We start from the raw sequence: 17,341 nt of genomic DNA, 5'->3' as shown, positions 1-17,341 counted from the left end.
CTGTGAAATCGTTCACAGACAGCATAGACAGATGTTTAACTATTAAAGATCTTCATCATCGCTTGCAAACAATAGGATGCATTTGCAGATTTGCTTTTAATTGACTGAAGGTCCACAGCCACTTCATGTGAGAAACCACTTCAGACGATTCAGTGCGTGCAGGAAACTGAACAAATCATTTAAACTCAGATTCGCGGACCAATTTAGACAGTTTTCCCAACTTGTTTGATCAAGTCTTTGAACAGAATTGACTCAAAAGAGTGATTAATTTCTCATTTGTGAATAGGGCATCGCTCATGCCCATAGACAGTATAAGAAGTGGACCGAGCCATCTCATTGGAACTCAGTTGAAGCCCATTTTTAGCGATTTTTGAGCACTTCCGTTCCTGACGCGCAGACTCAAACCGACTCAAACTAAGCTTGATGACGTGAGCAACCTGTCTGACAGACGTAAATCTTCTAGTAGCTGTGCTTGAAAATTGCCAACGTTAATCACTTCATATGTATTCACTTACCACATACTGAATTATTTCCAATTCCCCAAAAACGTTGTTGTATTTATTTTGTCCCGTTGCTTTAATGGACTCATTATCTATGGGCTTCTCCCTTGACGGGACGTCCCCCCGATTGCCTGCGAGCTTCTCCTCCTGTCTATACGGTAATGTCTCTATTGTGCGACATAAAGTCGCGTGGTTATGACGCAATCGTTAGCCTGTTTTTAACAAAAACGGCTTCTACTGGGCCATAACGTAAGATACAAAGTAATGGAGCCTTTTATACATTGTCGTGATTATTTAGAAATAAATAATGGACAAATTAAGTCTTTGGACGCCTCAGATGTAAAGTTATTCGCTGTCAAAGTGACGCCAAAATGAATGGGAGTCAATGGAATGCTAACAGCAGGTGAAGTTCTGCTACAATGGCGGCTCCCGTGAGGCTTCAACTTCCGGCTGATGGATTACCCCCTTGCTCATGCCCCAGAACAAAAGAGTGTTTCGTTTTCAGCAAAACGAAACACTGCTGAAAAAAATAGCTCCGTCTGGCGCAGGCAATGATGACGCAGTGAATAGTGACGATTCTCTCTGACCAATCAGCAGTCTGCAGTGTTTTCATGTCACATTTTAGTATCGCCTCAGCTCACCTCAGCCCGCTTAGATCCTCGCCGGAGGTGATACGAAAAAAAGTACCCGAAAGCAGGTACAGGTACAACTTTTACACAGTGGAAATCCAAACAAAGGCAGATCGAGTCGAGTCGAGTCGAGCTGGTACTGTGTAGTGGAAAAGCGCCATAAAAGTACAGTTTTTTAGGTAGAAATGTATTCGAGTCTCGAGTTACAGTAAAAGTTTCACATTTAAATCTACTCTTAAAAGAACATGTCCCCCAAAAATACTCAAGTAAATGTAACAAAGTAAATGTACTTCTTTCTCCGGAAAGCTTGAGTCTCCTCTGTTGTTGGCCAGCCGCCACTTGCGTATAAAAGGACAGCCACAGGTCTGCTCGACACTCTGGTAGACCATGGAGATCATGGAGTCTCTCGCCCCTCAGCATGTCGTGTGCCATCGAGCTGCTGGGCTGCATTGTCACGACAACCCAGCACTCGCTCGGCGCTCTAGGTGCGCGGTCCCTTTGCCTATTCTCTGTTGTAGGGTCTACTACGGTAAAATAGCTTGGCCAGACGATGTCCACCTTGGTGGTCCAGAAGCGCCCCCTGGCTGGCCTTGCAGAGGTGCGAGAGGTCGTCAAAGTACGCTTTCTCGATGCTCCCATCTCATAAGGTGGCCTTTTCGGTGACACTGTCGAAGATTGGCCAAGCAGTTCTCCGCAGTCAGTAGCAGACTGAGGAGCTTCCCCCGATGAACCATCAGAGACCGTTCTGGGTCGCCCCTCAGTCTGCTCGTTGCCATTGGTGTCATCCCCTGCAAAAAAAATGTTTTATAGAATTTTTTTGGCACATCCTGCTCTACTGTGTCCGCTGCAGGAAGACGATGCCACCCGTCTCTGCTGCTGTTTAAGCGGTTGGTGAAACATCACCCCTGAGATGGGCGACCCAGAGACTGTTGGGGCTGCTCTTCCCCAGAGGAGGGCTGGGTAGAGATCTTTTGAGTCAAAATTCTGTACACTGGAATTTCAGTGGTACCAAATTCTCAAAAAAAGAAAATAAAAAGAGAGCAGTTCCTATATCACTTGGTCCAAAGAGGTCTCGGAGGGTAGTGGGAGGCCAAAAACCTTACCACTCTTATCCTCCTCTTCCATCGCCAGCGGGCGGTTCGAGAACGCCCCCAAGCCTGTTACGGAGGCCAGCAGAAGGGAAAGGCTGTCTCCAAGCAGAGGATGGCCAACTGGATAGTGGATACCATCGCCTTGGCTTACGAAGCACAAGACGTGCCTTGCCTGCTCAGGCTGCGATCTCACTCAACAAGAAATGTTGCATGCTCCTGGGAGCTGGCACGTGGTAACTCCCTAACAGATATTTGTAGAGCTGCGGGCTGGGGACACCCAACATGTTCGCTAGGTTCTATAGCCTACATGTAGAGCTGGTTTCCTTCTCACCTCAAACAGGTAAAACTAAGAGAGGCTCATCTCTTGTCGACTTGCTGCGTCTACAGTTGCGCTTATGTCTCCAGAGTGAAAAACCTGTTCAGTCCTCCGTCACCCTCGGCAGCCGAACGTGGTGGAGCGTCTGGCGCAAGGCCTATATCCCACTGAATCCTTGAGAACCAGGTCTAGGTGCCATATGTGCGACCCTGCGGGGATCCCATATGTTGCTTTTTTCAATGGTTGCTCCTAAATGGAAGCCTGTGTTTTTTCCTTTTGAAAACCAATATCTTAGGAGATTGCTGTTACCCCTAGTAATTACAAATGCAAACAAGCCCACAAGGTTAGTCCATATGTTATCTCCACATGTCTCCTTTGGGGAAGGATGTGGCTTCCTCAGTGTTCTTTTTCCAATGGAAAGGACACGCTTTCCCAATGTTATCCAATAGTCTCTCTGAGTCAGAACAGCAGTGATGGACTTCTCTGTGTAAGCCCTGTCCAATCAGGTAAGAGGGAGTAGGAGGTTTACACAGGGCGCTAGATGAGGTCAGCAGTTGTGGCGCTTCAGTAGGGGATTCCTATTCGTAGGTCACCGACGTGACGTCGAGAGTGACTTACTGAAAGGTCCTGAACGTCATGTGCCGTTGCCACATCTGCTGTGCCCCGCTGGGGCAGCCAGGTCATTGGCTCGCCTCCTCTGTGAAAACCTGAGGATGCGATGTACCTGCTGCTCATTATATGCACACTCCTAGCGCTCTCCGCCTAACGCTAACCCTAATGCGCTCCTCCGTGAGAGATACGAGACCGGTGTGTCGCGCAGGTGGCGCTCATTAGTAATCACGCCACCGGCCTCGTGCCGCCCTCTCATGCCGCCCTCTGCCTCGTCCTGCTTGCCACAAATAACAATATTAGCAAGTGTCAGTTGTGCAAGTTTATACCTCTTCCACTTAATGCAACAAATAACATCTCTTCTATCTCAGACTTAAAACTAAATGCTTATAAGACTGAAATCTTAGAATCCTTTGTGTATTATTATAAAATGACAGGCAGTTTATGTGCTGTTTACAGTGTTCTTGGGAAACCATTCAAACTAGTTAAAACTATTAGTTAAAAAGTGTACTTATAAAATATTTTAATATATTTAAGAAGAACTTAACACTTAAATTAATGTAATGTTTTTGGACACCTTAAGTGGCTTTCGCACGGGTAGTTATAGGAACAAACCAGTTACCTAGAACTAAAAAATAACACACTACAGTTAAAATTATAATCAAGACCTTTACATGTGCTTTAGTATGTTAGTCAACACATCAAAATAAGTGTACTTCTTTAAAAACACAACAAGATTATTAAAACATAGATAATTATTTAAAATGTACAAGTAAAACTTTTAATTTGACATTACATACTTTTTACGTGTTAGGAAACAGTCATAAAGGTGTTCTCTCTTTAAGTGGACTACAGTTAGTTTAATTTACATTATCCGCAAGTATAGTTTTTTAAATGTACTTTTTTTTAAGATTTGAAGTGCATATTCAATACAATTAAGCACACTTCTTTTTTCACAAGGGCATCTGCACATTTTGCAGAAACAGCACACATGCTCCCACACTCGCACACATGCTCCCACACTCACACGCACACACAAGTAAATGTGCAGCGGGATTAATCAACGAAGACGACACACAGATGGAGAGACTGAAGACCAACGCAGAGGCAGAGAGCGAGGAGGATGGGGAGGGTGGGAGATGAGAAAAGAGGGCTGAGTGGAGGCAAAACAGAGGACGTATCAGAGACACAGGAAGACTAAAGCTTACAGAAAGCTGGATGCCTGATGTTAAACTGAGGAATATGCAGAAGGCGGGAAGGACAACGTGTGAAAGAAAATCTGGCAGTTAGAGGTGCAAATCACTGCAGCAAACGTGCTTGCATCTTTAGCGTCGGAGTGCTGGGCTCTGGGGAGCGGTGAAGGGCTCTTCATAGAGGAGCATGACAGCCTTGCTCGGTGGTGTTGCTGCAGCGGGATGGACCGAGTCTCATTAATTTTAGGAGGAAATACATAGGCCATTGCAGCCCTCATCATCCACTATGCGCAGGGATCGAGAGCAAGCACATGGAATTGCATGCCATCGTCAACAACACAGCAGAACTCTTCGTTCCCACAGCGACAGCACATCTAGCGTTGATAACATTAGCCCGGGCAACAACCAAGATATTAGTTAGCACTTGAATTTATCTGGATTAAATTGTAGTTTTAGTCAAAGCTACAAAAACAGCAGTAGTTAATTTGTTGAGGTCCTTCATGCACTTTATCAAACAAGGACCTTCTGCTCTGATATAGATTTAGCTGTTTTTCTCTTAACTTAACGATAATTTCATTTTTGACAGTAGCAGTTCTCAGGTTTAAGTATAATGTTTGCATATAATTTGGTAGATGATGGGCGGTGTATAGTTGTTGTTAGAGTTTATTGAAGTTTGTGGTTGGTATGGTGAGGAGAGCAGATGCTCTAACTGGATTGGCTGATGAAGGCCTCCTGGATACGACTGCTGAAACGAGCAACAGGAAACCGAGTCAAGAACAACATTGGCGTAAGAAGCTATAAATCTTAACACTATTTGTGTGTTTGAGTGAGTTGTGAGTTTGAAAATGAACAGTGAAAGGATATGCTAGTATGATACTGAGTGATTTATTGTCTGCATGTTCTTGAAGGATAACACCCACTTTTCACTTCTGACCTTGCTTGACATTAGGCCTGACTCCATGTTAACATAGTGTCTATTCAGTGTTAAGGTTTAATCTCTAAACATTTCCTTCAATCTCTCTCTAAAGCCGAGTGCACGAAAGGGTGTAGAAATACATACAGAGATACACACATTCTAATATTTTTTGTTATTATTACTAGCCTTATGAAAAAGTGTGCTTAATTTTATTGATTGTGCAAGTGTAGTGTTCAACTTGCAGATAATATCATATTATTTATATAAAAAACAACTTAAGTGTATTTAAAGAGAGTACACGTTCATTACTACACATCAGTAATGCAAAGGCACATTTATAAAAGCTACTTAAATATCCAAATTTAACTTAGACCTCATACTGGTTTAGTCTAAGCCATGTCTGTGAAACCAGGCCTAAAAGTTTTACTTTGAAGTACATTTCTAAAAATTATGTTTTAAAAATCTTTTGTCATGTTTTAAAGAAGTATACTAATTTTGATTACACTTATTTTTAACATACTAAAACAATCTAAAAATATAAAGATGTAGTTAAGTCCTACTTAAGTTTGTCAACAAGCACTCTTAAAGGCACAAAATGTAAGATTTTTGGATTAAAATATCCAAAAACCACTAGAACAATGTTATATATTGTGTTGACTTGTGTACTTTATCCTATTTTTTTCCAAGAATGTTTAAATCCAGAGAAATACGCAAATTTAACAAGTGTAATGGCCATTGCGTTGCCTATCAATGACATCATGTCCGCGTTACCTTTTGATTTCTGTTTTATACTTCCGTTTTTACTTTCCGGTTTTACTTCCGATTTAATATATTATGTGTTTTATTAGACAGGTGAGAAACTGTTTGGATACCTTCATTGACCGAAAACTAATCATTGTTATATAGCTCAACACAGTTAGTCTTCTTATTTATATCTCTTGTTTTTCTTGATTTACCATGAGTAACATGTTTGTACCATGCCTCAGAGAAAACACTATTTTGTCAAGTGGCTAGCATAGCATAATTAGAAAGAGATTTATTTGTAGTAACAGTAATACAGCATTTTCTCCACCATATAATATATTTGATATATTACTGGATTGTGTAACGTGATAACATAACTTTCAACACACTCAAATGTATTTTTGTATGATTGTTTTGACCAAGTAAAACAGCACTGCGCTACCCCACAATTTTAATTGAACTTGCAGCTATTTCACTAGAATGAAATAAAATAATGTGAATTTAAGTGATCAGACATAACTGTAAACAAGTTCGGGGAAAAAAGAGGTGGAAACTGACAAATGTTAAATGTAAATTTAATCATAAAATAAACATAAACAACAAAACGAAAGGAGAGGCACTGCCGACTGCGGCATATGAGCATAATAAAAAACACGGGATCTCCTCCATGGGTCTCTCCATAAACATTCGCTCCACCGGCCTCATTCAGTTCCCACGGCTGTCTGCCTCGCGCTGTGCCTTTAAGTTCATCTAACTGCATTTAAAATATATAAGAACTATAATACATTTTCACTTGATTACAATTAACATTCTGTGATGTGTCTGAAGCATTCAGTTTGCAATTTAAAACTTCTTTAAAAGTATTTCCGTTGTAAAAACAGGTGGTGCAGGCGGATAGGTCCTTAATGCAATCTGCTTGCAATCACATCATTCTCTATAGGGCACAACTGATTGGTTCCTGCTGTATCAGTAGCCAATGAGCTCGCTGCTCAACCTTCAAATACTTGGTCAGCATTTGCTGTAGCAGCAGTTGCAGCACGCTTTCAGAATAGGCCTATTCCTCTGAAAATCAACATCTAAGTTAAGTGAAGTCTTTCTTGTGCTATAACATGCATTATTGCGTGGTGTGCCTTAAATACTTTTGAAGTAACCATACTCAAGGTTTAAAATCGTGCGTCATGTTAATAATCCTGTTTTAATGCTTAGAGCGAATTACTAAGCTAGCAGCAACCGTATATGCAATATTGCGTTTATGCAGCTGCAGCAGAAAGTGGACAATGGAGTTGCTATGAGGATACAGTGACAAAGCATTGCTGGCAATTCAACTGACTTGTTAAATTGAAATATGCTTGGTTTCGTATTTGCATATTTCAATGGATCTTACAGCAATTTTAGTACTTTTGTTCAGCAGCAGCGTATGGTAAATTCAGATTGCAATGTTGGCGAATATTATGTATCAAGAGCATGCTAGCAATGTTGCGATAATAAAACACTGTTGTGTCTTAAAGGAGTTGTTCACTTTAAAATGAAAATTAGCCCATGATTTTCTCAAATCTTTTTTCAAAGACTTTTTTCAAAGACAGTCTTTTTTCAAATACTTTTTTCTTTAGAACGAATACAATTGGAGTTATTTTAAATAATATCCTGGCTCTTCCAAGCTTTGATAATGGCAGTGAATTGCAACCAACAGTATGAAGCTCAAAAAAGTGAATCCAGCCATAATAAATGAACTCCACACGGCTCCTGGAGGCTAAGTAATACAGGCCTTCTGAAGCAAAGCAATGAGTTTTTGTAAGAAAAATATTAAAAAATTATTGAAATTCTTGATGTCTGTGTGTGTCTGGCTGATACAAAAGTTCTCAACGTTTCAAGCATAAACTGTTTTCAAAATCCTTGATATTTTCTGGTTGTCGAAACACAGATTGATCTCATTCTGTAGAATCACAGTGATGCCATACCATACTCAAAAATACAAAATATCACCCATATAAATACATTAGACTATAAATGAGATCAGTTAATCAGGCCACTATATGATGATTGTGACCATTAACAAACAGCCATTGTCATCTGATCCCATTTTCTTTCAGCTTTTTTTGCCATAGCAAATGTATTTTACAGACACAGCTACAGCCAAAGAAAAATGAATGTTCAAAAGTCAAGGGTCAAGAGTCCAGCTAAAGCAAACACTGATCACCATTATGGTAACATCAAACGAAACAATAAAATGACATAAAACTTGTCATTTTTTTTAAGAACTTCTGTAGACGTTAGGCTTGCTATGGTAGTCGTTGTTACCGGTGTTACACGGTGTTGAGTCGCAACACCGGTTTCATCACTGGCCCACGCGACACCGTAAAAAAACAACAACTTTAAAGCGTTAAAAATATTTAACGCAATTACGCAGTAGGCCTATCCGTTAAGTCCTGCCTAATTACACACACACACACACACACACACACACACACACACACACACACACACACACACACACACACACACACACACACACACACACGACACACAGAAAAGACATGAATAATAACCAACCCACCATTCAAGCCATTCGCAAAGACCCTTTAGTTACTGTAGCTTTGTCAGACAATTGCCGCTCTCATGCCACACACTGTCGCTGAATCCGAATTCACCCCCATACCCTCAAATAGGGCGTTATTTGAGGAGATACACATTTTTAGTGGTGTCCGAAACCATAGTGGACATCAAAGGGTTAGTTCACACAAAAATGAAAATTCTGTCAGTATTTACTCACCCTCATGTTGTTCCAACCCCGTAAGACCTTCGTTCATCTTCGTAAACACGAATAAAGATATTTTTGATGAAATCTGAGAGCTGGATCACTCCTCCATACTAGTCCATAGGCTAATGGTGGATTTTGATTGGTCAGATAGCATGTCAATCAAACTCCCTGCGAAGGATGAATTGAATTGACGCTAAAAGTGAAAGTGAAGTGCTGCCACAACAGCTTTTTATAAGCGATGTAAAAAAAATAGTTTCTGTAGTTCAATTTAGACTGAAATTGTTATTAAAAATGGTAGCATGCAAGAAGATTGCGATCCAAATTGTCTGTGCGCTGATATGCAGTGAAAAGGAGAGAAAGAAAAACAGATTATACAGGAGGAAATTGTTGGGGAGACGAGGGGGGCAAGTGTGTTCAAAGAGAGTTGAGGGTAAATAAATAATTTTGCTATGTGCTGATGTTGCTGCTGGTCAAGCAAATGTTTGTGTTTTGTGTCTGTTTGATATAATTGTAAATATTAAAGGGGTGGTAAAACACATTTTTTCGAAGGCATGATTGTGTTTGTGGGGTGCACTGTAACATGTGTTTATGCTTCGTTTTTAAAACAAAATTCATTATTTTTCTATATTTTACCTTTATTCTACACTGCTCTGTCCCTCCTTGTAAAAACGGTCTGATGGTTTCCGGGTTCTATGAAGCCAGTCCCTCAAAAATACGCAATGGGCTCAGATTGGTTAGCTGGCCCAGTGTGTTGTGATTCGCTAACCGCCTAGTGCACGTTTTCCGGAAACGTCACGCCCCTTAACTATCGGTAGTTTGTGCTTTGGTGTATTATAAACAATGGGGTCAATTGGACCCAGAGAATGTTACTGAAGATGATCGAGCAGGACCTGTTCAAGAACGCCTGTTAAACGACGTTTCAGAAAGGTTTGTTTTTTGTTGTTGTTTCTGTCTCATTTCTTTTTAGATACGCTGTAATTAAATTGTACTAATTATTATAGTATTACAAAAAATAAGCTTCATATTCATAAACAAGAATTTCATGTAATCGTTCTAACAAATTATTCTAACCTTACAGTCCTCAAAGGAATTTGTTTTGAGTAAAGCCTGCAGATCTTTATAGTGATCCTTACTGACTGTATGGCACCGTTACTTTTGTATTTTTAGAACGATTGTAGCCAAATATCTGTCACCAGAACTATTAACCCAAAACGAACACTAAACATTGGCTTTAACGTTACTACAGTAAGCTAGCCAAATCAAACACAGAACCCTGTTTAGCATGCCTGTAGATAAACAAGCATGTAGATAAACAATACATAAAAGCTCTGATCAAAGAACAATTAACACTAATTCCAAGTTCGCTGTTGAGATTTTAAGAAGTTTGTAACGTTAGGTTTGAATGAGCATTTAACAAGCTGGTTTGCAGAGCCAAACAGTGTTGTCATTTGTTTACTTCCTTGCTGCAACGTACAATTAACAATACGAACTACTGCAGGAAAACACATCTACGAAAAATAAATCATACTTACAGGTTGTGGCCCGTAAACAACAGCTTCTGTTCTTAAAGTTGGAACTGCTCCATCTTTCAGGACAAGCCGATGTGTGAATCCTGCATTGAACTCGCCACGATTGTGGAAGCTTTCTTCCGTGTGTAGCACAGAGAGTGAGATTTGGGTAATAATTATGAGGGACCTTGTTAAAAATAAATTTTAACCATTGAACCCTAACTCCCCCGACCCTAGGAAGGCTGAACTAAGTGAACCTGCAATCCGGATAAAAATAACAGCGTTTCGAAGGCATTGCGGCAACAACATCCTAGTATACCACAGCAACTCTTCTTCAAAGCAAAAATGTCCTCGCCCTTATTTATTATTCTCGGAGGAGGGGTTTAGTGGGGTTACTGACGTCAGCAACCCTGGAGGAATGTCGTGTAGTCCCTACCGGCCGTTTGCTGTAGTCCTTAGAAATTGATTTCTTTAAAAGCAAATATCTCCCTTTGCTTTGAACTTTGAGCTTTGTAACTTTGCAGATGTTGTTTATGCTCAAACAGCAACATAGCACACTAGCTGTGATATATAATAATGTTGTTTGTTTGTATTATTGATAAAGGATATATGTGTACAGCACTTTGTTGAACACTTGTTGTTTTTAAAAAGTGCTATATAAATAAACTTTGACTTGACTTTGACTAGCTAAATTTAGAAAAGTGAAATCGTGTTTTACCACCCCTTTAAAATACTGATATTCTGTAGTCTATAACTACTCACCAAACATCCCGCTGCCCTGTATTGCTCTCATTGGCTGTAGGTCATCACCCATGTAGTTTTCTGTCAGAGAGAAGATGGGGGCTAAAATTGTTCAGTGTGAACTCGGCATGAAGGGCACACATTGCTAGCATACACGCAGTTCTTTAGCCCCATTCACACTACAAGCGACTTTGTCGCTGCATGTCGCCAGTGGCTGGCGATGATGTTGCTAGTGTGCGTTCCCACTACTGGTTGTCTTTATGAATGACATCAAATGACAGCGAATCAATTTTCTTGCCGCTCCACTCCTATTGGTTGTCGCTCCCGAAAGTCGTTCTTCATTTGCATAAAGTAAAACAGATCTCAACTTTGTCGCGTCGCCAGACACGCCCCATGACGGTCGCTGTCGCTCGTGTCGCCGGAAATCACCCGCTCCCCACTTGAAATGAATGGTATTGTGTTGCTTTGTCGCTTGTAGTGTGAATGGGGCTTTATGGCTCTTCAGAGCAGTAGCTTTACATGTGTTTTTCATAATAATGTCTTACACGCTCACAGCAGCGTGTCATGTATGTATTATTGGCAGTAACATGTCCCGTACTTGCTCAAGAGATCTGTCATAAGAGAAATGTATTTCTTTTTTTAGCAGGGTATATCTTTCTTTTTTTTCTCTTTAATTATCCATGGCACACAAAAATGTGCTCAGTAAGATTGTTTATTTTTAACTGGCTCTTTTTCATCCCAAATGGTCATGGTTTTGGACTTTATACTGACACAGATGACCCTTGATGCATTAAGTTTGATAAACTGCTGCTGAAGCTGGTTGTTTTTTGTTTGTTTGTTTCAATGGTAACCAAAACTGTTTGGTTACCAAGATTATTTTATGTATGAACAATAAATCTCTCTGCTCTTGCCATAGGGTTCTGCGGACTCATACACTAGTCGGCCATCGGACTCAGATGTGTCTCTGGAGGAAGATAAAGAGACCTTACGCAGAGAAGCTGAGAGACAGGCTCAGACTCAGCTCGAAAAGGCCAAGGTCTTGCTGCATGTTTTACTCACTTACTATGACTGAATCAATGTCTGATTAACTGGCAGCTTGACAAGGGTTTGTTAAGTATGTTTTTCTGCCTAATCGTCAGTCTATCTGTTGCTGTATTCAGAATATCATACTACTGCCATATTACTCATGCTATATATCATTATTAGTAGTGATTTTTAAATTACTGGCATCGACCAGGGGCCAATCTATATTATATTAAGACTGTTTCTCAACTAGTTTGACCAACTAGCATTTAGAAAAGAGATAATCCGTCATACTTTTCCGATTTAAACTAGACCATACCTTTTTAAGAAAATGACATTAAAAAGTTAGGACCAGTCTTAAAGAAAAAATTAGATGACTAACTTTTAAGATTAGTCTAAACTGTTTATACAACCAGCCATGTGCGATAAGTATTTCTTTTTGGCCGAAGTTTTTGAAGCAGCTTTTATTTCAACAGCGCTGAGAATGCAGTATTTGATGTCAAGATAAATTGTCATATTCTTGTCATATGTCGCTGTGGACTGTACAATTTGCATTGCCTCGTCTTTGCTTGAGAAAATAGGATTCCCAGTGCTGCACTGTTGGTTAAAGTGTATACTTCCTTATTATTCATTTTAACTATTTATTTATTTGTGAAAAGTTCTATAATAGGATTACAGAATCAAGAAGTTGCTAAAACATAAATCGTTTTTTTTTAACAATTTTTAAATTGTAAATTTTTAAAGTTTAAATTTATTTATCCATATTGAGTCAAAAACTTTAGGGTTTGTCTGCACATTGAGTGCCATCTTCTAAAGCTTGATTTGTAGCTGGGCTCATTTTTAAACAGAACTTTCTCTGAGGAAAACCAAAGCAGTTGTTTGTAGGCAATACATGAAATCGCACTACAGTAGTCTTTCCGAATCTATTTTTATTCTTCTGTCTATTTAATCTTGTTATTGTCACTCTCTTTTTTTTACCTCTAGGGGAGGTAGCTATTTTTAGTGCTTGGCATCAATCAGATTTTATAATTTATTTATGCAGAATACTCACATTAATATTGAAATAAAGCCAGATGGCAGTAAAATATTCAGACTGAAGAAATTCTTCACTGACCATGTTTCTTGAAATATCTGCATCTGTTTTCTCACACACATGCATAGTTTCACAAATCAAAATTTAAAGGAATAGTACACCCAAAATTTCATTTTGTTTCTTTATCAGAAAAAGAAATGCTCCAAAAAGAGCAAAACATCACAATATATTCCAAGACTTCTAAAGCCATCCTCCAATGATGCTGAAAATTCAGTTTTGACAATTGTAAATTGATTACAATTTCAAATATATTCAAATAGAAAACAGTTATTTTAAATTGTTATAATATATCACAATATTACTGTTTTTACTGTATTTTCGATCAAATAAATGCAGCTTTGGTTGAAATCTCTAGCTTGCTAAATCTGAATGTTTTACGGTATTCTGGAGATGCAATTGAAATTAGTAAATTAGTAAGATGTTGTCAAATGTCTTTTTGGATAATGAATGAAACCGTATAGCTGAACAGGCATGTGCACACAAGGTTACAATCACTATGTCTGATCAATACTGCATGTTTAATGGAAAATTGTGTTACATAAGAGGCGGACAGTGGCTTTGAAAGCAAAACAGTGATTTAAAAATGAACAGAGAACTGCAAACAATTTAAAAAAACACAAAATATAATTTAAAGCTCCTATAATAAATATTACATTGCATAATTTAGCATTTTTATGAAGTACATGTAAGCACACCATACCCACTGCCATTAAAGGACACTGTGTCCTCTGTTTGTCATACCCATAATTCATTGTGTGTGCAGCGCAGACCGTCTTGTGTCCATATTGATTTTGCCCTCTAGTACATGCTCCTGCTTTTTTCTGTTTTAAAAACATTGGAAAAAAAAACATTGCAAAATCCCCCTCCCCCATATAACTCAAAATTAGACTTTTTAAAGATTAATCTGGCAGTTCTGATCTGAACTGATTTGTAACGACAACCCCCATCTCATAAAAACTTTATTCAGCAGATTTTGGATGTTGCATTTGCTTCGCAGGTTTCTAAGTAGAAACGCCTCCAACTTTCTAAAAAAAAACAAATAAACAATCATTAAAGTGTAAGTTAATCCTCCACTAGGAGGCAGCTGACCTATTAAGTCAATTTGTAGGTGTGTCAGAATGTCCCTAAGAAATGTTTTAAGCTTGGGGCATTTGCTTTAAGACATACTATACACTTTTTGCATAAATCCGAGCAAGCAAAAAAGCATGTTTTTTTTAAATCATTATCATTGCATGTTACTTTTCAGGACCTGCATGTGCCAAACCATGATACAGGGACATTGGGCCCTATCATACACCTAGTTTAAGCCCAATGCAGTTATTATTTTCACGTCCTGCACCACGTTGTTTATATAGCAAATGCAATTGCGCCCATCTGTTCGCCAATGGGCTGTTGGTCTGAAAACAAGGTGTGTTCAGGCGCATTGTTGGCGCGTTGCTATTTTGAGGCAACTGAAATAGACTCCACCATTGACCAACAAAAATCTGGTCTTAAGTCAATGGCGCAGTATTTTATTTGTTATTTAAAGAGCGCGTTAGTAAAGTGCGCCAATAGGCAGGTGCACAATGCCCGTACACTCTGCTTATTATACACACAGGGACGTGCAGCAGCACACAAACATGCCAAATATTAAAAATAAAAGAATTACAATGTAAAAGATTATTATTGTGTACATAAAGATATGGTGGAATCCGGCTTGTCCCGTAGATTTTCTGCTGCTTTAACCTCGCGCACGAGCAGATCCCTTTCCGCATGCAAATTCCGGCATGTAAATAGCGAATCCTTGAGCGCAACTGGCTTTTAAAGGGAATGGGAGATTAGACTCTGATTGGTTTATTGCACGTTACGCCCAAAACACACCCATTATTCATTAAGAGAATAGGCTTAGACCATCCGCATTTTTCCCGTTGTTAAAAAACTCAAATATAGGTCTCTGCAGGACAGTAATAGGAGTTACCAGCTCAGTGGGCGAGGCCATAAACAGAGGGGCGTTTTCAACCGCGTTACCTGATTTGCCCATGTCACAGTGAGGGTAGGTTTAGGGGCGGGGTCAGGTGAAAGGCATCATTTTCATTGCATGATTTATAAACACCCACCAGTTTGCAAACACCCACAAATTGAGAAACACTCAGTTTTGTTCTGCAGAGACCCCATACTCAAAAAACTACAAAAAGTGAATTTGGACACGCCCTAAGTGCGCTTGCGCAGTGCGTTTTAGACCATGCGCTTAGATCGTTAAAATAGGGCCCATTAATTCAGTACAAGCAGAAGAAGGGCAAACAAGTCACTCAATAAATTTCCACAGTTCATCTGAGCTCTGGTGTGCACCTAATTTTGTCCATTGCTCCACCTCATCAGCTTCATCAACTGCATACAGGGCAAAAATGTCTTTGACAAAATCCTCCTACTCCTGTGGAGAAAGAGACATTAGACTGACAGTTCCTTCTGTTTGTTTTGCTGCCCCCCTGGCAGTGGCATCTGCAGCTTGCTTTTCCTTGGATTCAGGCGAGTCGTCCTTTGAGTGTCCTGCTACTTTGATAACAGCTCCTTCTACAGGGAGAGCACATGAATCCATTGCTTAAATGACCTGCTGTTGGTGACAGAGGAAGTCCAGCAGTAGTTAAAAATCCTGTGTTTCCACACGGGTCTGAATTCATGCATCACTTTATATGCATATCTACTGTCTGTGTGCACAATGACGCTTTTTCCTTAAACAAACCGCAGGGCTTGTGTCAAAATGACAAATTCTGCAAATTGAGCCCCTCCGAGAACCACAGTCAACAGTTTCACCATGCTCATTTACAACCACCCAGTCTGTAAAGCGTGTTCATCTGCACATAAAAGCTGGATCCATCAACAAACCGTTTCATGGCAATCGGTAGTGGTTCATGGTCTAGAGGGCTCTTGGTGACATGTTCACTTGGCCCGTCTCTGAAAAGAGATTGAGCCTGGGCCTGTTTGTTAACATTTTCAGGATCTTATGCCTGGTGTGAACTACCAGCTTATGGTTGGCTACAACTTCCTCAGTTATTTTTACAGCCCACTCTGCACAGTCACAAATCAACATGCAATGATGCTGTCCTGCCATTGAGGCAGGAATTGCGGTTGAGGAATATCCTGCTATTCCATTATGAAATTCTCCCTTAAACTCTTTGACCCAGGGCTGCTGAATAGGACTTATTACCCACTCAAGTCCACAGATGAAACGGCTTGCTGGCCATCAGCGTGTCTTAAAGCTGGTGTGGAAGCAAGAGTCTCCTTAATACTAACAAATGCACCTTCCATCTCTTCTGTCCACTCAATTAGTTCTGGGCCTGGCTTTCCTCTTTTCAAGGCCTCTGTAAGCGGTTTAGATAGTTCAATGTGTGCAGCAGGAAAAAACTCCTTTTGAAAGTAAAAAAAAACATTAAAGATGTACTATGCATATCTTTAAAGGCTGTTTAAGGATAACATGCAATGCAATCAAATTAATAACAAATAAATTGATAAACACTTAAATGTATTTTGGATTTTTTCTTTCCTCTAGTCTGAAATAACCAGTTATGTGCATAAATGTGCACCTGAATAAATATGTGATAATTCTGTGATATTTTGAATGAAAAATCTGTTGCTGTCGTTCCTAGTCTGTGTGTATTTCTGAAAGCAACACAAAAGGTTTTAAAGAATTTTGTTGTCCAAACAACATGATTGTCTTTCATTGTACGACAATGTAAAAAAACTGATGCATTTTTCAAAATAACTTTTTTGTTTTCCAAAGGTTTGGAATAGCATTAGAGTTGTAATGTTCCAATCTTACTCGTTAATATTTCATACTGTATTCACTCTTCGTTCTTCTACACAGGCTAAACCTGTGGCATTTGCAGTACGTACTAATGTTGGCTACAGCGCCTCCCTTGAAGATGATATCCCTGTGCCTGGAATGGGAATATCATTTGAGGCTAAAGATTTCCTCCATGTTAAAGAAGTATGTGTATATACACATACACACATATCCATATTCACAGAAAAAAATGAAGAATTGTTTATTACGGTTGAGTTAAAATAATTTTTAATGCTGAAAAAACCTGAACAAATAAAATTAATACCGTATGTCCATATCACAATAAACACAAAGCAGACCTAAACAGACACGCATATAAAACAATAGTTTATAACCAATTCTGAAATAGACATTTTTTACTTTGTAAGGTTCTGTGAGGTTTTTATTGTATACTTTGTGT

At 39.4% G+C, this 17,341-nt stretch overlaps 1 protein-coding gene across 5 annotated transcripts in view; it reads left to right on the top strand.

The window, feature by feature from the left end:
- Window positions 1-17,341, top strand: part of cacnb2a (calcium channel, voltage-dependent, beta 2a) — a 39,421-nt gene that overhangs the window by 2,585 nt on the left and 19,495 nt on the right. For 2 of the 5 annotated variants that reach the window (XM_077201980.1, XM_077201978.1), the window contains exons 2-3: window positions 11,922-12,041; window positions 16,963-17,085. In XM_077201980.1, the coding sequence (XP_077058095.1) occupies window positions 11,922-12,041; window positions 16,963-17,085 (243 nt within the window). Of the gene's footprint in view, window positions 1-4,996; window positions 5,126-11,921; window positions 12,042-16,962; window positions 17,086-17,341 lie in introns of those variants that run through there. The other 3 variants (XM_077201977.1, XM_077201979.1, XM_077201982.1) reach the window with 3 other exon arrangements.

The sequence above is a fragment of the Siphateles boraxobius genome, unplaced genomic scaffold, assembly GCF_051911475.1.
Source record: "Siphateles boraxobius isolate OS27281-9 unplaced genomic scaffold, OSU_SipBor_1 48, whole genome shotgun sequence".
Lineage (NCBI taxonomy): Eukaryota > Metazoa > Chordata > Actinopteri > Cypriniformes > Leuciscidae > Siphateles > Siphateles boraxobius.
The sequence above is the reverse complement of the archived record's forward strand: the minus strand, read 5'-3'. Positions and strand labels throughout refer to the sequence as shown.